General features: G+C 41.2%; 1 protein-coding gene across 1 annotated transcript in view; it reads right to left on the bottom strand.

Annotated features, from left to right (window-relative positions):
• Positions 1-20,074, bottom strand: part of MCF2L2 (MCF.2 cell line derived transforming sequence-like 2) — a 251,181-nt gene that overhangs the window by 138,399 nt on the left and 92,708 nt on the right. The window contains exons 4-5 of the mRNA XM_010366223.2: positions 16,414-16,504; positions 13,653-13,772 (exon numbers count right to left, since the gene is read on the bottom strand). Of these exons, the coding sequence (XP_010364525.1) occupies positions 13,653-13,772; positions 16,414-16,504 (211 nt within the window). The remainder of the gene's footprint in view (positions 1-13,652; positions 13,773-16,413; positions 16,505-20,074) is intronic.

Here is a 20,074-nt window from a genome sequence, read left to right as displayed (position 1 = left end):
AATGGTTACAGCCAAGCACAGTGGCTCATGCCTGTAATCTCAGCACTTTGCAAGGCGGAGGTGGGAGAATCATTTGAGGCCTGGAGTTTGAGACCAGCCAGAGCAACATAGCAAGACCCCATCACTAGAAAAATTAAAAAAAAAAAAATTAGCCGGGCATGGTGGCATGCATCTGTGGCCCCAGCTACTCAGGTGGCTAAGTCAGGAGGATTGCTTGGGCCTGGGAGGTTAAGGTTGCAGTGAGCAGTGATTGCACCATGGCACTCCAGCCTGGGTGACAGAACAAGACCCTATCTCAAAAAAAAAAAAAAAAAAAAAAAAAAAAAAAAAAAAAAAGTTACTATATCCAGCAGGGAAATACTTTAAAGTCTCTTCCATTTTTCCCTTTTGAATGAGAAATACCAAAGTGTGGTATTGCCTGTGACGAAATGTTGACTTGGCTCAGGGAGCACAGTTCCGGGATACCTAGAAGTCAGGCCTCACTTTATGTGAATTTTCAGTCAAAAGTTCCCAAGCTAAGGTATTTTCAGCCCCCAAAATCAAGAGTTGTGCTATGGCCTGAAAGTCTACCATGAGAAACCCAATCAAAGGTGGTCAGGTAAATGTCAAAATCTAATTAGAATACAGGGAGACACACAGAGTATGCATTGAAAAGACTCACTACACTAATGTGCCCCGATGAAGAATATTGATGTGCCCCTACTTTAGTTTGCACAGAGGGGATCTGGAGGTAACAGGGCGTTGGGGTTTATAAACTAGCAGTTCTGCTTATGAGCAAACACCCACACATGCAGAGAAAGCTGACGCATCCCAAATTGCCCCTTTCTATTCCTTGGTAGTAGTTCTGGCCTGGGTGTGGTTCTGGCTCACTCAGTGACTGTATCACACCCTCTACTCACTCCTAAGCAGGACAAGCACTCCTCCTCACGCCTATCTCTGAAACACATCTTTGAAACCTTTAACTGTGACATTATATTTTTTCACTCCCTGTTGATTATTTTGAAAATTAACTCTCGGTCGGAGGACATAAGAATATGGACTTTCTTCTATTATTATAAAGTATTAGTCAAGGAATGAATTCAGTTTGGAATGAGAATATAAATTAGAGCCCAGCCAGGTGCAGTGGTTTGCACTTGTAATCCCAGCTACTCAGGAGGCTGAGGCAGGAGGACTCCTTGGGCGCAGGAATTTGAGGCTCCAATGAGCTGTGATTGCATCCCTGCACTCCAGACTGGGTGATAAAGTGAGACCCCATCGCTTAAAAAAAAAAAAAAAATTGTGGCCCAAAGTCTACAGGTCAAAATTATGCAACAAAACTGATTTATTCTTTCAACAGATATATATTGAACTACTAAAAAAAAGTGCCAGGTACTGAGGGATAATACTGTAAACAAGACAGACCCTGTTCTGGAGAGACTCAGGCTCCATGGGATTTGATTACTACCTATCACCACCTTAACCTTGTCAGGCCCCACGTCTTGCTCCTCCACTTCTGAAAACAGTTCGGGGCTTTTAAAATTTATCTTTATAATATGAGAATGGATTAAAAACCTGAATCTATCTGTGCCTTTCCCGCCTAAAAATTTTAAACCACTTATGGGAGTTTTTAAAAGGTTTTTATTCTTTCTAAAATTAGAAATTTTAGGACAGGTCGTTAGAAATTATCAAGCTAAAAATGTACTTTGCTTCTTGGAATATGAGTTACTAGGATAATAATCGACATTTTAAAAAATACCCAATGTGCAACATTGTATTAGGCAAAAGTAACCTTGCACAGGGTCTGGAGTTTCAGAAACCTATCCTGCCAGGCTGCATATTTTCTGTACCATTAGGGAGGTGTGATATCCCACACTTGCCAAAACTCTGCTTTCTCATCTTAAGTTTTAGATGACCAAGAGGAATTTTAAGTTGAAAGCGAAAAGTGAAAATTAAAAACAAAGGATTATATTAGAAGAATCAATACTATTAAGTATTGATCTGTAGAGTCAAAGCAATTCCATAATCAAAATCCCAGCCGACTTTTTATAGAAATTAACAAACTGATTCTAAAATTCATATAGAAATGGGAGGCCGAGACGGGCGCATCACGAGGTCAGGAGATGGAGACCATCCTGGCTAACAGGGTGAAACCCCGTCTCTACTAAAAAACACACAAAAAAACTAGCTGGGCGGGTGGCGGGCGACTGTAGTCCCAGCTACTCGGGAGGCTGAGGCAGGAGAATGGCATGAACCCGGGAGGCGGAGATTGCAATGAGCTGAAGATCTGGCCACTGCACTCCAGCCTGGGCGACAGAGCGAGACTCCGTCTCAAAAAAAAAAAAAAAAAAAAAAAAAAAAAAAAGTAAAAGACACAGAATAGGTAAAACAATTTTGTAAAAGAGGAAAAAAGTTCGATGATTCACATAAGTTTTGTCAATTTCAAAACTTATAAAATTGCAGTAAAGAAGAGTGTGGTAATGGCAAAGGATGAACAAATCGATCAATGGAAAAAAAAAAAATAGCAAGTCCTGATAGACCCACACAAATAGGATCAATTGATTTTTTTTAACTTTTTATCCTGTGAAGAGGCTGGGCACAGTGACTCACGCCTTGTAATCCCAGCACTTTGAGAGGCGGAGGCGGGCAGATCACCTGTGGTCAAGAGTTTGAAACTAGCCTGGCCAACATGGCAAAACCCCGTCTCTACTAAAAATACAAAAATTAGCCGGGCGTGGTGGTGGGCGCCTTTAATGCCAGCTGCTTGGGAGGCTGAGGCAGAAGAATTGCTTGAATTCGGGAAGCGGAGGTTGCAGTGAGCCAAGATTACACCATTGTACTCCAGCCTAGGCAATGAGAGTGAAACTCTGTCTCAAAAAACAAACAAACAAACAAAACAAACCACAAACCTTTTTATCCTGCGAAGTAACTATAGATTCACAGGAAGTTGCAAAGATAATTATAGATTAATAGGAAGTTACAAAGGCAGTACAGAGAGGTCCTAGGCACCTTTCACCCTCAATGGTTACATCTTACATAATTACAGTATAATACCAAGACCAGGAATTTGATATGCTTATAATGTGTGTGTAGCTCTGTCATTTTCCCACATATGTTGTTTCCTGTACCCACCAGGACAAGCAAGATGCAAAACTGTCCATCGCCACAAAGACCTCCCTCGTGCCGCACCTTTCGGTCAACTCCCACCCCCAACATCCCTCCGTGAACTCCGGCAAACACTAATCTGATTTTTTTACAAAGGTGCAAAGGTAATTCAATGGAGAAATAATTCTATTTAGACAAATGGTGCTGAAACAACCGGACATTCATATGTAAAAATAAGAACCTTCATCCATACCTATGAAAGTAGTCAGAATCAAAACAGAGACACTAGAGACACTAGTATTAAAAAATAAATAAATAGGCCGGGCGCAGTAGCTCACGCCTGTAATCCCAGCATTTTGGGAGGCTGAGGCGGGCAGATCACGAGGTCAGGAGTTCCAGACCAGCCTGATCCACGTCTGTAATCCCAGCATTCTGGGAGGCCGAGGCGGGCAGATCACGAGGTCAGGAGTTCCAGACCAGCCTGACCAACATGGTAAAACCCTGTCTCTACTAAAAATACAAAAATTAGCAGGGCGTGGTGGCCCATGCCTGTAATCCCATCTACTTGGGAGGCTGAAGCAGGAGAATCGCTTGAACCCAGGAGGCGGAGGTTGCAGTGAGCCAAGATTGTACCATTGCGCTCCAATCTGGGTGATAAGAGTCTAAAAAATAATAATAATAAACCTAACAAATAGGCCAGGGAAGACTGCAAAGAAAGGGTTCTCACACTTGTATGCCTGATAACAAAACTATCACAAAAGACTTCAAAAACCACAGCCTTGCACACAGGCCATTGCAACATTTAACTGCCTGTCCAATTTCCGATTGGCATCACTCTTGTTATTGATCTTTGTAGCCAGAAATAATGATCTCAAAACAATTATGTAATGCTCCTCAAGTTCCCTTTACAAACCTTTGTCTCACTCTACCTTCCTGAATAAGCACATAGTTTACTGTGACACACATATTCCCATTTCAATGCCCTATTCCTGAATACATATTGTTTTCTTTTAGACAGCCTCTCCCTGTCTGTTATTTAGGCTGACATATCTCACATCTTATATGAAAATTAACTCAAAATGGATCATAGATGTAAACATGAAACATTAAACTTGGAAGAAAATGTAGAAGAAAACTGTGGTATAATAAGAAATTTATTTAGACTTTATCCCTGGTTCCTGGTACAGAGTTCCTAAAATCCTTACAATTTCTTAAGTGATAGGAGTATCTTTTGTTGTTTATAAGGAGCCCGTTTGGTCACACCTGAGTTTACACTAATGAGGTGACTCGGGCTGGGAACACTACATAGCCGCTGGACAGAGCTGGTTTCCAGAAAAAAACAAGTGATTATAGTTTGGAATTTTCAGCCCCACTCACTGACCTTTAGGAAGGAGAGGATTAAGCTCTATAAAAATTCTAGAACAAGGAGATTTGAGGAGCTCCCAGGTTGGTGAATACACCAAGGTATTGGAAGGGTGGTATGCTGGAGAGAGCTGGGAAGCTCTGTGTACCCCACGCACCTTGCCATATGCATCTCATTCATCTGGCTGTTACTGAGTTGTATCCTTTATAATAAACCAGTAAACATAAGTAAAGTGTTTCCCTAAGTTCTGCGAGTCATTTTAGCAAATTATAGAACCCCAGGACGAGGCTGTCGGAACTCCCCCCAATCCATAGCTGGTAGGTCAGAAGTATAGGACGCTCAGACTTAAAATTAGCATTAGCATCTGAAGTGGGGACAGTCTTGAGGGAATAAGCCCTTAACTTGTGGGATCTGATGATAACTTCAGTGTCTGAATTGAGTTGTAGAACATCTGACTGGTGTCTAGACAGTTGGAGAACTGCTTGGTGTGCGGGGAAAAAAAAAAAAAAAAAAAAAAAAGACCCACACATTAGGTGTCAGAAGTGTTGTCTGAGTAGAGAAAGTGTTTTCTCAGAGAAATTTTTGGAGAAATCTTTGGGTTAGGCAAAGAGTTCTGTGATATCACACCAAAAGCATAACCCATAAAAGAAAAGCTAATTAATTGGACTTCATCCAAATTAAACATTTGCTCTGCAAAAGACACTGTTTAGAGAACGAAAATCCAACATAAAAATTCAGAGAAAATATTTGCAAGTCATATATCTGACAGTGACTTATATCCAGAACATATAAAGAACTCTCAAAACCCACCAATGAGAAAACAAAAACCCAATTAAAAAAGGGCAAAAGATTTGAACAGAAGCATCACCAAAGAACATACACAGATGGAAAACAAATACATGAAAAGAGACTCAATATCATGAATCATTAGGAAATAGCAAATTAAAACCACAGTGAGATACCACAACATGCCTACTAAATGACTAATTAGAAAAAATACCCTCGTTTTTGAAAAGGTGGTAAGAGTATGAAGTAGCTGGAATCCACATACATTGCTGGTGGGAATGCAAAATGATAGAGCCACTTTGCAAAAACGGTTTGGCAGTTTCTTTTTTTTTTTTTTTTTTTTTGTAGACGGAGTCTCGCTCTGTCGCCCAGGCTGGAGTGCAGTGGCCAGATCTTCAGCTCACTGCAATCTCCGCCTCCCGGGTTCACGCCATTCTCCTGCCTCAGCCTCCCGGGCAGCTGGGACTACAGGTGCCCGCCACCTCGCCCAGCTAGTTTTTTGTATTTTTAGTAGAGACTGGGTTTCACCATGTTAGCCAGGATGGTCTCGATCTCCTGACCTTGTGATCCACCCGTCTCGGCCTCCCAAAGTGCTGGGATTACAGGCTTGAGCCACCGCGCCCGGCCGGCAGTTTCTTTTGAAGTTAAACATAAACCTACTCTGTGGCCCAGCAAAAACATGTATGTGAATGTTTATTGCAGCTTTATCTTTTTTTTTTTTTTTTTTTTTGAGATGGCATCTTGCTCTGTCACCCAGGCTGGAGTGCAGTGGCGTGATCTCGGCTCACTGCAACCTCCACCTCAGCAATTCTCCTGCCTCAGCCTCCAAAGTAGCCGCAACTACAGCCACCCCTCACCATGCTCAGCTAATTTTTGTATTTTTAGTAGAGATGGGGTTTCACCAATTTGGCAGGCTGGTCTCAAACTCCTGACTCAAGTGATCCACCCACCTCAGCCTCCCAAAGTTTTGGGATTACAGGTGTGAGCTACCGCATTTGGCTGCAGCTTTATTCTTAATCACTAAAAACTAGAAACAACTCAAATGTTTTCTTTCTGGTGAATGGTGAATGGATAAAGTGGCACCTCTACAATGTGAGATAATATTCAGCAATGAAAGGAACAAACTATAGACATACCAAGCAACATGGATGAACCCCAGCTGTTTTATGCTACATGAAAGAAGTTAGACTCCAAGGCTACTCAGTACACACAGTCATGTGTCACTTAATGACAGATCAATTCTGAGAAAATCGCCATTAGGTAATTTCGTTGCTGCTTAGTTGTAAAGTGCACTTCCACAAACCCAGATGGTACAGCCTGCTACACCCCTGGGCTAACTGCCTGTACAGCATGTTACTGCACTGAATACTGTAGGCAAGTATAACAAAATGGGAAGTATTTCTGCATCTAAACATATCTAAACATAGAAAAGGGGCCAGGGGCGGTGGCTCATGTGTGTAATCCCAACACTTTGGGAAGCTGATACAGGAAGATCGTTTGAGCCTAGGAGTTTAAAGCCAGGATGGGCAATACAGGGAAACCCCTGCCTCTAGAAAAAATAAAAAAGTAAAAAAAAAAAATCAGCTGGGCATGGTGGTGCGCACCTGTAGTCCCAGCTACTCAAGAGGCTGAGGTGGGAGGATAGCTTGAGCCCCAGAGTCTGAGGTTACAGTGAGTCATGATCACACCACTGCACTCCTGCCCAGGTGACAGACCAAGACCCTGTCTCAAAAAAAAAAAAAAAAAAAAAGGGAGGCCGAGGTGGGCGGATCACTAGGTCAGGAGATCGAGACCATCCTGGCTAACACGGTGAAACCCCGTTTCTACTAAAAATACAAAAAGAAATTAGCCGGGTGTGGTGGCGGGTGCCTGTAGTCCCAGCTACTCGGGAGGCTAAGGCAGGAGAATGGTGTGAACCCAGAGGCGGAGCTTGCAGTGAGCTGAGATGAGGCCACTGGACTCCAGCCTGGGTGACACAGTGAGACTCCGTCTCAAAAAAAAAAAAAAAAAAAAAAAATTTTTTTAAAAAGTACAGTAAAAATACAGTTTTATAATTTTATGGGACCACCGTTGTATATGTGGTCCATTGTTGACCAAAATGTTGTTATGCAGCACATGGAGGGAATTGCATTTGTATCACTCTCTGCAAAAAGGAAAACTATAAGGATGGAGAGCCAATCAGTGGCTGCCAGGGATTAGGGATGGGGAGAGGGGCTGGCTACAAAGTGGCACAGTGAGGAAGTTTTGCATGGTGATGGGACCGTTCTGTATCTTGATTGTGGTGACTGAATAACGCCGTGCATTTGTCAAACTTCATAGAACTGTATACCAAAGACAGTGAATTTTACCTGATGTAAATTTAAAAATTTCAAAAATAAATGAGAGGCAGTTTCCCAACATATTTTTTTCTTCTTTTAATCTTTACAGGATAGAAATTTTTAGAAAGTTTTTATATATTCTATATAGTGAAGAAAAAAAGCAGAATAATTCTAATCATCAAACCCACAGGACACACTGAGCATGTAAAACTGGCCTTAAAACATTTTTTCTGTGTTTTCTTGGATTCTGTTTTTGTCTATCTGGCATCCTGTCATCACAGGTCAATTACATGAGCCACATTTTCTTATTTTCTGTACTCTTGAGGCTCCGGCATTTGTGGCCTCCATGATTAGGAAGAGACTGCCACGCCACCCCCACCCCAGGACTAACCACTTCTTAGAGACTGTGAAGGGGTTAGCCGGGAGCAGGCCTTTCATATGCAAAACAAACAGTCTCAAATCCAAATCCCCAACCACCGCCTTATCAGACTCTCACACACCAGGCCAATGTTCACCTTGCCCTAAGTCATCCCAGGGCCAGGTACCAAGTGACAAAGGGACAACCCTTATACCCCAAAGACTGCAGGAGTTATTCTAACTAGTCCGTACTAAATCCTGCCTTGCTTTGCCTGCAGAAACTCCAGTAAACACTCTGGCCTAGACTTTCCTCTGCCTCCTTCTTCTGCCTCCTGACCAAAGCTTGGTGCTTCCCCAGTGGCCCATGTGGCATGAGGCGAACCCAACCTCTGGGACATGTGAATATAATAAACTTCTTCCTTCCAAACCTGTCTCTTCATGTGGCCCCACCAACTATACCATGCATGCATATTCTTGGAACAATTGTTAAAAGCTAAAAATGTCGTGTTTCTTTTCCTTTTCTGTATACATTTGTGTTTTTATCTATAGATGCTTAAAACCATTATTTCAAAGAAATACATGGTTTTTTAACTGCACAAGAAGCATTTCCTGTATTCTGACACAAACTCCATTTTAAGCAACCAGTTTCCACGATCATAGCCTCTTCAGGAGTTTTACAAGACTGCCTTGGTGACTTCACATTAACAGTTTTGTGGGGCTGCTATGAGTACAGCTGTTCCAGAATAGGGAAGTGCCTGGCCAGCAACAGGGACTCAGAAACCATCTACTGGGAGGCCAAGGTGGGAGGATGACTTGAGCCCAGGAGGTTGAGGCTGCAGTGAGTCCTGATGGTGCCACTGCACTCCAGCCTGGGTGACAGAGCAAGACACTGTCTCAAACAAAACGAAACAAAAACCAAAACCATTTACTACATCAAAGTACTTCGCCTCCATAGATAAAGGTAGAGGGAGGATGTCACTTGACTACAATTACATCCTTGGCCCACCTGATTCCTATACCAGTCAGGCAAAATAAACTCCTTTCCCCGCAACACGTGAAAATATAATTATCTATCTAGAAATGACCAGGAAGCTGTTATAATATAAGAGAGGCTAGGAAGCTACAAAGTAAAGTACTAATATCACAACCACGTTTTAAAAATAAAGAAGACAAACTGACAGTTTGAACTGTCATTGAGAAGGCAACACGTATTTCAAAGTTAGATTTCATCAAGCTTGGTGACTTCAGACTCTGCTGTATCTGGAGCATCAGCGCTACCAGGGAGTGTGACCTTGTGCGTCAGGTGAAATGGTAACTTACGGGGTGAACTTGCATTAAAGAATGCCCTACTCAATGTACCCAGGGTTTGGGTGACTGAGAGCATTTTCAAAAGTTGATTTTAAGTTTAAAATCAAAAGCAGGACAGGTAGGGAATCAACCTACACTACCACAAATAGAGGTAGCTAAAGTCAGAGTATCAAGATAAAGTAGATGTTCAGTCCCTCCTAGGTATAGATGCACCACGTGAAAAGGAGGGCATAAGTCACAAATGTATCTGTGTACATATGAGCATGCCTAGATCATATGTATAATACGTATAAAACACATGTGTTTTATGTGCAATCAGGGAAATACGCATGACGTTTGGTCAAATGCTCAGTTCCAATTCCAAACATTTTTGAGTGGCAAGAAGAATTGATGACTCTTCATTTCTGAAGGGGAGGCACGAAGGGACTCATGAGGATGATGACAAGTCATTAGCTTCTTGTTGGTCTCCATCTCTTTCCAAACATCAACAGTTACTCAAGTTAGGAAAACTGAGCAAAGAACTCAGGCCTTACATTTTCCTTAAACATTCAAGTATTTAAAAAATGAGTATTTAAAACAGAATGGGAAACTCATTTTGAGTTTGGCTAATCCCCAAAGTAGAAAAGAAAGGATTTTCAGAAATCTGATTATTAATATAAGACGGAACCCAAACAAGGAAAATAAGAGTGGGAAAGGAGCGAGAAAAATGAGAAAAATTCCTTGTCTAAGATGGCAAGTCTTCACTGAGATGGGTTAACCATTCTTTCAGAGTAATTTTATTTATTTATTTATTTATTTATTGAGACAGGCTCTTGCTCTGTCGCCCAGGCTGGAGTGCAGTGGTGCGATCTTGGCTCACTGCAACCTCTGCCTCCTGGGTTCAAGCGATTCTCCTGCCTCAGCCCCCCCAAGTAGCTGGGACTACAGGTGCGTGCCACCATGCCCGACTAATTTTTGTATTTTTAGTAGAGACAGGGTTTTGCTACGTTGGCCAGACTGGTCTTGGACTCCTGACCTCAGATGATCCACCCACCTCAGCCGCCCAAAATGTTGGGATTATAGGCGTGAGCCATCGTGTCCGGCCCTCTTTCAGAGTAATTTTAATTAAAGCTATTTTTTGTTAATTTTGAATAGATATTTATAGATAGTAATACATTTGAACAGAAAAAGTCTATCTAAATAGAAAAATCCTCCCCCTTCCCACTTACCCCCAGCCATCTAGGTGGAGATCCAGAAGGCAACCAGTTTAACCAGCTTCTTGTATATCTTGTATATCCTTCTCAAGATGATCTATGCACAATCATATATATGGCTCTCTTATTTTATCCGAATGGGAATCTACTGGATATACTGTTCTCCCCTTGACTTAAATACACATCTTACATGGACTGAAATTTAAGGTATCAGTATGAACTTGTGATTTCTAGAATATTTGTAATTACAAATATGTACATGTATATGTGCATATACATGCATATATTTACAGCTGCTGTCTGCTGAAAGAGCCTATAAACAAAGATATCAAGTAGTAATAGCACATCTTGCATCCAGATCTTGGACTCAAATACTTTTCAACACCAGAAGGAACCAGGGCTCTTGAGAGAAATGGCCGGTAACAAAGCTGGATCAGAGCATGCCTGAGGCCTAGATGATCACATTAGGCCAGAAAGTAAGGAAGTGCCAAAAAAAACATGATAGGGACATGTCACAAGGACACAAGAGTCAGCTTGAAGGGGTTCCCACTGGCCAAATCTGGGACAGCTGGAGCACCACAATAATTGAGAGCAGCAAAGAATTACAAACCACTGAAAAACTAAGAATCCAAAACTATAATATACAAATAGGGGAGAAGGGAAAGCTGTAGCTTACAGTAAAATACCAACTTCTGATTAGTAAATGATGAGAGTGCTGGAGTTGAAAAACCATTATTTTGTAACCAATAAATAAAGGTTGTTTCAGGCAAGAATCTTCAATGGATATTAAAGAGAGATTGGACTTTTTAGAGGAGTAGATATTTGCATGATCTTAAAGTGTCTCTGCAAAGATTAGTAGTTGCGAGGGAAAGAATCTATTTAATATTTGGGAAAGTGGACAACACTTTGACTAGGGGATCAAAATTCACATCACCAATAGGGGACAGATGAGCACCGTGGGCTTCCAGGCAATACTCCGAGAAGGACATGTATCACTTAAGTAGCATGAAAGACGAAGAAAGGGCTGGGTGCAGTGGCTCACGCTTGTAATCCCAGCACTTTGGGAGGCCAAGGTGGTTGGATCACCTGAGGTCAGGAGTTCGAGACCAGGCTGGCCAACATAGTGAAACCCCGTATCCACTAAAAAAAATACAAAAATTATCCGGGCGTAATGGCAGGCGCCTGTAATCCCAGCTACCCAGGAGGCTGAGGCAGGAGAATCACTTGAACTCGGATGGCAGAGGTTGCAGTGAGCCAAGATCACGCCATTGCACTCCAGCCTGGGCAACAGAGCGAAACTCCATCTCAAAAAAAAAAGATATGGAACACTTCCTAGAAAGTTCCTTTTGTCTCCTTCCAACTAGTCTCCACCACCCTCATCCCTAACAGCAGCCACTGTTTTGATTTTCTATCACAACATAGTTTTGCCTGTTCTTGAACCTTTTCTAAAAGGAATCATAATCATACTGCTTAGTGTCTAGCTTCCTTCTCTCAAGAGAATATGTTTGAAATGTATCCATGTTGTTGAATGTATCAGTACTTCACTCCTTTTTATTGCTTAATAGTATTACATTATATAAATGTGCCACAACTTATACATACTTTTCCGTTGACCAGCTGATGGACATTCCTGTGTATGTCTTTTTGTGAATTTGTGTTTTCATTTCTCCTGGTTGGGTCATAGGTTAGGTGTATGTTTACTTTTAAAGAAACTATCAGTCGGGCACAGTGGCTCACGCCTGTAATCCTAGCACTTTGGGAGGCTGAAGCGGGTGGTTTACTTGACGTCGGAAGTTCAAGACCGGCCTGGCCAACATGGTAAAACCACATCTCTACTGAAAATACAAAAATTAGCTGGGCATGGTGATGGGCACCTATAATCCCAGCTACTTGGGAGGCTGAGGCAGGAGAATGACTTGAACGCAGGAGGTGGAGGTTGCAGTGAGCTGAAATTGCGCCACAGCACTCCACCTGGGCAACAGAGCAAGACTCCATCTCAAAAAAAAAAAGCAGAAGAAAAAAGAAACTATCAGCTGTTTCCATTGTGGTTGTACCGTAACTTACCACTTTTATTGGCTACAAAGTATTTCACTGATTGGGTAGATAATTATTTATTTAACCAGTCCCCTACTGTCAAGCATTAAGTTATTCTCAATATTTTACCTTTATAAACAGCTTAATAATGAACATTGCTGTCTAAGCAGCTTTGTCCAGATGTGTGAAAATATCTATAGAATAACTTTACAGGTGGGTGAAAGAGGGTGTACATTTGAATTTTCTATAAATACTGATAATTAGTCCTTCACATTGCTCATTACCAACTCCATTCCTACCAAAAAAATATAAGAGTGCTTGTTTTCTCATATCTGTTTGCCAAAGTTATAGGTAAAATTTTGAATCTTCTAGTTTTGTTTTTTTCTTCTGAGAATCACAATGTTGACTTTTTACTTTAGTTTCCTGTATTTATGTCACCCCTATATTTCAGATCTGTGTTTTGTTTCACCTGTACAATTTAGCTTCTTCACAAGTCCCTTTCTATCATTTTAGACACCACCTTCAGACGAATTTTACCATGTCACTCACTCCCCAGCTAGAAAACCTTCCCTGGCGCCTGGTGTGGTGGCTCACGCCTGTAATCCCAACACTTTGGGAGGCCGAGGTGGGTGGATCACTTGAGGTCAGGAGTTCAAGACCAGCCTGACTAACATGGTAAAACCCCGTCTCTCCTAAAAATACAAAAATTAGGCAAGCGTGGTAGCGCATGCCTGTCATCCCAGCTACTAGAGAGGCTGAGGCAGGAGAATCACTTGAATCCAGGAGGTGGAGGTTATGGTGAGCTGAGATTGCATCATTGTACTCCAGCCCGGGTGACAAGAGAGAAACTCTATCTCAAAAAAAAACAAAAAGAAAAGAAAAAAGAAAAAAGAAAACCTTCCCTGGATCCCCACTGTCTACTGAATAAAATCCAAACCCTGCATCCTCACACTGAAGATCTAGTCCATGTTTCTTACTCTTTCCTCCAAAAAATTACTGTTTACCTGTTCCAACAAAAATGAAGCTTCCCATGGGCCTCCGTCCAGTGTATACTTCCCACCTTTATGCCTTCACACATATGGTTCCCTCAGCCCAGAAAACCCTTTTCTCCCTCTCTACCTGTTGAATCTTACCTTGCCCAGAAACCCTGCCCAAATACCATCTTCACCAGATGCCCTAACCAAATGAGACAAGATGAAAGGTCAAGCTTACCGGCACTTTCTTTTTCAATTCATTTCGATAGTATTTAATGCCAATGTCAGTAAACGTCCTCTGGATAAAGCGAGATGGACGAAGGATGAATATAAGCTGTAAGTTTCCTGGAAATGCCACCTGCAAGCATCAGGAAAAGTGTCAGGAGGAGAGAGAAAATGTCATATCCATTACCAGGGTCTACGTTGGTCTCCCCTTACCCAAGATCAAGACCACTGAAGGAAAAGTTAAAATGAATGCCATGACATAAATCTCACCAGATTTCAGGGCTGAAAGAGACCTTAGATGTCAGATAAGCCTAACCCCTCCTGAAAAACCAAAGCTAACCAAACGAGCAAGCAAAAATGTTTTCTGATTGTAAAAATGATTCATATTATTTATAGAAAAATTGGAAAATTAATAAAAGTATACATTAGAAAGTGAAAACTCACCCATGGGTTTTCACAGCCATACTTAATATTTCTATCTGTTTACTTATAGGATGTTTTCTTTGTTTAAATATCTTTATCATGGCTCATATTATTAAAATATTTTGTAACTGGCCTTTTCACTTAATGTTATACCACAGGCTTTTATTCCTGTTATTAATAAATTCTTTGGAAATATTATTTTTTATGGGTGTTCAGTTTATTTAACCAATCCCTTATTGTTAATCATTTAGGCTTTTTGATAATTTTATTATTGTAAATAATACTGAAATGAACATCTTTATCCACATCTTGGAATATTTTCTGAGGCTAGAATCGTCGAATAATTACTGAATCAAAGAGTTAGTATTTTAAGCATTCTTGATGTATATTATTGCTAAGTTGCTTTCAGAAAGTATTGCCCTCATCTTAAGGCAAGGTTCTGAGCAATGAGATAGCCCAGGTTCATGTAATTGCTTAGGGGCAAACTTAGGAATCCAGGTCTCCATGGGAACTGCCATGGCTTTCCATTCTTCCAGTGGTTCCCCCAAGGCAACCTCCTATGGGGTTTTGTTTTTTGTTTTTTTTTAAATCTAAATCAAGTCTTTACTCCAGACTATTTTGATTCACTAGGACTGGGATGAAATCTAGGTATCAGTATTTTCAACAAGCACGTGAAGAGGTTCTGGCAGGTGGCCAGATTTGGGGATTCCTGCACTATAGCATGTTTTACATATAAAATGATCAACGTAATTCTGGAACAAATTAGGCTCAGATATTAGATTACTCATGTATTATGTATGGACCCTGGAAAGCCAGAACTCTCTAGAGGCCAGACTGGAATAGTCATGGGCATCAATCATGGCTGCAGTTATCCCAAAGATAAATCCTATATCCAAAACTAAACTAAAGGGAGAAAACAATCCATGCAGTGATGGGAGGACTCCCTTCCCCATCTTTAAATGCAAGCTCCTAACAGAAGAACCTCGTGCTTTGTTGTCCCAAGATGGAAAGTATTGGCTGAGGCATAATTTGTGAATTTGGATGAGGCTCTAGAGCAATCTGACAGGGACTCCGTGTGTGTGCATGTTTGCGTGTGTGACTCCTTCTGCAAGCAGGTTTAAGTGAGGTTTCAAATGTTCTTCTCCTGTCCTGCTTTACCACACTACCACATCCATCCTCTTTAGCCAGTCCCAACTGCCCCAGAGGGGCTATGCTCAGGTAAAAATGTTGACTTAGCTGGCCCTAAGGTGTCTCTGCTTGTGGCAGAGCTCAAAAGTCTGAGGTCTCTACAGAGGAAGGACACATCTACTTGCTGAAAGACAACAAATAGGGTTCAAAAGCAGACGATAAGCAAAAGGAGGCCAATCCAAGGTGATATCATTTAATCCAAATGCAAGCACACCTCCCACCACGCTACTTAAATATCATTGGATCTGTTTTTGCCATTGTCTTTCTAATATATGAATAAATAATTTGGCTAGGTACAGTGGCTCAAACCTATAATCCCAACACTTTGGCAGGCCGAAGTGGGCAGATCACTTGAGGTCAGGAGTTCGAGACCAGCCTGGCCAACATGGTGAAACCCCATCTCTACTAAAAATACAAAAACTAGCCAAGCGTGGTGGTGCATGCCTGTAATCCCAGCTACTTGGGAGGCTGAGGCAGGAGAATCACTTAAACCCGGGAGGCAGAGGTTGCAGTCAGCTGAGATCGCACCACTGCACTCCAGCCTGGTTGACACAGTGAGACAGTGTCTTAATAATAATAATAATAATACTGAAATAAAGACTGTCTTAAATTGAATTGCCCCCAAAGCAAATCCTCGGACAAGGATTGGTTCAGGTATTTTGTCGGGGAAGTGATTCCAGGAAGCTCGAATGAGGGAATGCTAAGGAAGACAACAATGAATAGAGTGGCAATGTCTCAATGAGGTGGTTACTACCGTAGGCAAAGGGGGCTGAGACTCTCTGGGATACTGTGTGGAATACACCTCAGAATTGCCCCACTGCGGGTCTGGAAGCTGGGGTGTTTATCTACCAAATCCTCTAACTCAATGGTCGCAGGTTACCCCTGGGGCATTAACTTTCCAGTACTCCCCACCTGCCCCTCTTCAGTGACCAGAGAAGTCAGTAGGTAGAGAGCCTTAGGAAGTCTTTGACATGCTCAGAATTGTGTGCAGGTGACCTGCAGATGGCAGAGGAGATAGGGATGTGACATAACAGCACCTGTTACAAAGACCTTCCCAAAATTTGACATAAAATAATTGCCTTTTCACTAGGACTTTGATATGAAATAGTTGAACAGACAATTTAAATGACTTTTATAATAAAAGCACAAAAATAAATATTTACGGCTATTCGTGTCAAGGACGCCTTTACAGAGCTCCACTTGTCTCTTCGTCTGTCGATAACAACAACGAATCCAATGCTGGCAGCCTCCACACTGCAAAGAAGGGTGGTCAGTGTCAGAGATTAGACCCATATGCTCCATGTGGCCCCCACAGCAGAAAACACCCTGGAGCCTCCACAGTACCCCAGGCTCACCGTGTAAACAGCCTGGACAGCACAACCAACTCCCTCTCCCAGTCTGAGCCTGGGAATCTTAACAAAATAGATACTTTGTCTATCAGATCCACTCAAGGACTGCCTTTCTGGCTGGCAAATGCATGAAACACCAAAGGAACACATGTGTTCAAGCCCAAAGGAATATGCACATGTCAGGTGAGCATCACATATCCCCAGTGTAGGCAGAGGACCTCGAGGTTGAGCTCTGCCATCCTTCCACTCCCAAAGCAAACATTCATAGAGCTATCAGTACAGTAACATGCTCAGCTATGAGGCTCGAGAGCAATCTGAGAGGGAGTAAAGAGAGAGGTGTCTGGAATTAATACATGTCAGTGGGAAAAGCAACACTGTCGCAGTGCCTGGCTATAAATAGGTCAAGACACCATATGCTTGAGAAGACATCATTATCACTAGGACCAAAAGGAAGCTGTTTGGTCCCCTCTCAAGTCCTCATGAAATTCTCACAGAATCCTTCGAAAGTAGAATTCTAAAAGTGAAAACATTTTTCTTATCTCCTTTGGGAAGAAGAATGGTACAGAGAAAAGAGCAAGGGCTTTGGAGCCTGATTCAAACCCTAGTGTTGCCACTTACTAGCAGTGACTTACTAGCAGAGTTCACCTAACTCTGCTAAAATTCGGTGCTCTTCTCTGTAAAATGAGAATCATATTACCAGTAATTAGATGGTTAAAAGCATAGATCCTGGAACCAACTTGACTAGATTTGAATTCTGAATTCTATTTATATATTGTGTGTGCTTTAGGGGGGTTGAGTGGTAGTTACTTAACCCCTGTAGTTTCTCGGACTCTTCGTTTGTAAAGCAGAAATAATAAAATAGTATCTATGAGGTTGATGTGAGGATTAAATGTGTGTGTGTGTATGTGTGTGTGTGTGTGTGTACACATATATGTACAAACATGCAAAATGCTCAGAACAATGCCTGACACTTGGTAATACTGTATAAGAACTAGCTATTATTCTTTCTTTCTTTTCTCTACTTCTATTATGTCTTATGTGCTTGTCACAGAGATAAAAAGAGATATAGTATATGATAAGTAGTTGGCCTATAGTAAACCTTCAATAACTCTCTAATATTGGGTGAAAGGTGGGCTGTACCCTACAAAAGTGTGTACATGTGAATGAGGCCGAAGGTCTAAGCAAAACCTGCAAGAAAACATGAGTAGCTAATCTCAGTTAAGCATCACTGGGTTAATCAATTCTCATAGCCCCATACTGACCCAGGTTATCTTGCTGAAAATTCATTTTAAAAATGAAAATGAAATAAGGACATTTCCAGGCAATTAGAGGTGAGAGAATTTATTGTCATTAGACATACACTTGAAGAAATATAGATTCAGCTGATGTTTAGGAAGACTTTCACTCCTACCAAAAACAAACAAAACACTGGTGAAGTTAAAAGCTCATATTTTTCCTTAAACATGGGAGAACTCTGAAGACAAAGAAATATAAATGAACAAATTCCAGAGAGACTTAAAACCTTCCATAGAGAGCAAATACTAGAGGAGACCTTAACATAAAGTGGTGGTTGCCTATTCTGGGAATAGGCAGGCAAATGAATGACTCTGAAGGGAAATAATCCAACATGATAACTTGATTTTCTTTTTTTTTTTTTTTGAGACGGAGTCTCACTTTGTCACCCAGGCTGGAGTGCAGTGGCACCATCTTGGCTCACTGCAACCTCTACCGCCCGGGTGCAAGTGATTCTCCTGCCTCAGCTTCCTGAGTAGCTGGGATTACAGGCATGCACCACCACACCCGGCTAATTTTTCTATTTTTAGTAGAGACAGGTTTCACTATGTTGTTTAGGCTAGTCTCAATCTCCTGACCTCAGGCAATCCACCCACCTCAGCCTCCCAAAGTGCAGGGATTACAGGCGTGAGCCACAGCGCCCGGCCCAACATAGTAACTTGAATCTGCAAGAAGGAATGAAGAGTTATGTAAACGTTAAATATGTGAATATTTAGTGTATACATAGTATTATCAACTATTTTTTTTATTTCTCTGAAGACTACTGACTAATCAAAGTAAAAGTAACAAAGTATTATTATTAAAATAAATGACATCACAACAATAGCATGAAGAATGGAATGGAGTAAGTAAAATTACTTTTACTTACTATTAGCCAGGTGCAGTAGCTCACACCTGTAATCCCAGCAACTTAGGAGGCCAAGGCGGGAGGATTGCTTGGGCTCAGGAGTTCAAGGCCAGCCTGAGCAATATAGCAAGACACTATCTCTACTAAAATTTTAAAAATTAGCCAGGCATGGTGGCATGTACCCATAGTCTCAGTTCCTCAGTAGGCTGTTGTGGGAGGATTGCTTGAGCCCAACAGATAGACTGGGCTCAAAACAAAAACAAAAACAAAACCCCCAAAAAACAAAGTACTATTAAAACTAGTATTGGGTGAAATTAAACTATACTATTTATATTGTATATAAAGTGGTATGAAATTAATCCCAGGTAGAATGTGCTAATTTAAAAACACATACTGTGACATTAGGAAATAATTGCTAAAAACTCAATAAAGGAGATAAACAGAATACTGAATATATTTGAATAATTCAAAAGAAGGCAGGAAAGGAGAAATAAGGGAATAAGTCAGAGATGGGCAGATTAAAACCCAACCATCTTAATAATCACATTAATTGGAAATGGCCTATACCACTCCATTTAAAATGCAAATAGCCACTGCAAAAACATACCCAAATGTAACGACCATCGACACTATGAAGAAACTGCATCAACTAATGTGCAAAATAACCAGCTAGCGTCAGAATGACAGGATCAAATTCACACATAACAATATTAACCTTAAACATAAATGGGCTAAATGCCCCAATTAAAAGACACAGACTGGCAGATTGGATACAAAGTCAAGACCCATTGGTGTGCTGTATTCAGGAGACCCATCTCAGGTGCAAAGAAACACATAGGCTCAAAATAAAGGGATGGAGTAATATTTACCACGCAAATGGAAAGAAAAAAAAGGCAGGGGTTGCAATCCTAGTCTCTGATAAAACAGACTTTAAACCAACTAAGATAAAAAAAGACAAAGAAGGGCATTGCATAATGGTAAAGGGATCAATGCAACAAGCAGAGCTAACTATCCTAAATATATATGCACCCAATACAGGTGCACCCAGATTCATAAAGCAAGTCCTTAGAGACTTACAAAGAGACTTAGACTCCCAAACAATAATACTGAGAGGCTTTAACACCCCACTGTCAATATTAGACGGAGACAGAAAATTAACAAGGATATTCAGACTTGAACTCAGCTCTGGACCAAGCAGACCTAACAGAAATCTACAGAACTCTCCACCCCAAATCAACAGAATATACATTCTTCTCAGCACCACATAGCACTTATTCTAAAATTGACCACATAATTGGAAGTAAAACACTCCTCAGCAAATGCAAAAGAATGGAA

The sequence above is a fragment of the Rhinopithecus roxellana genome, chromosome 1, assembly GCF_007565055.1.
Source record: "Rhinopithecus roxellana isolate Shanxi Qingling chromosome 1, ASM756505v1, whole genome shotgun sequence".
NCBI classification, from domain to species: domain Eukaryota; kingdom Metazoa; phylum Chordata; class Mammalia; order Primates; family Cercopithecidae; genus Rhinopithecus; species Rhinopithecus roxellana.
The sequence above is the reverse complement of the archived record's forward strand: the minus strand, read 5'-3'. Positions and strand labels throughout refer to the sequence as shown.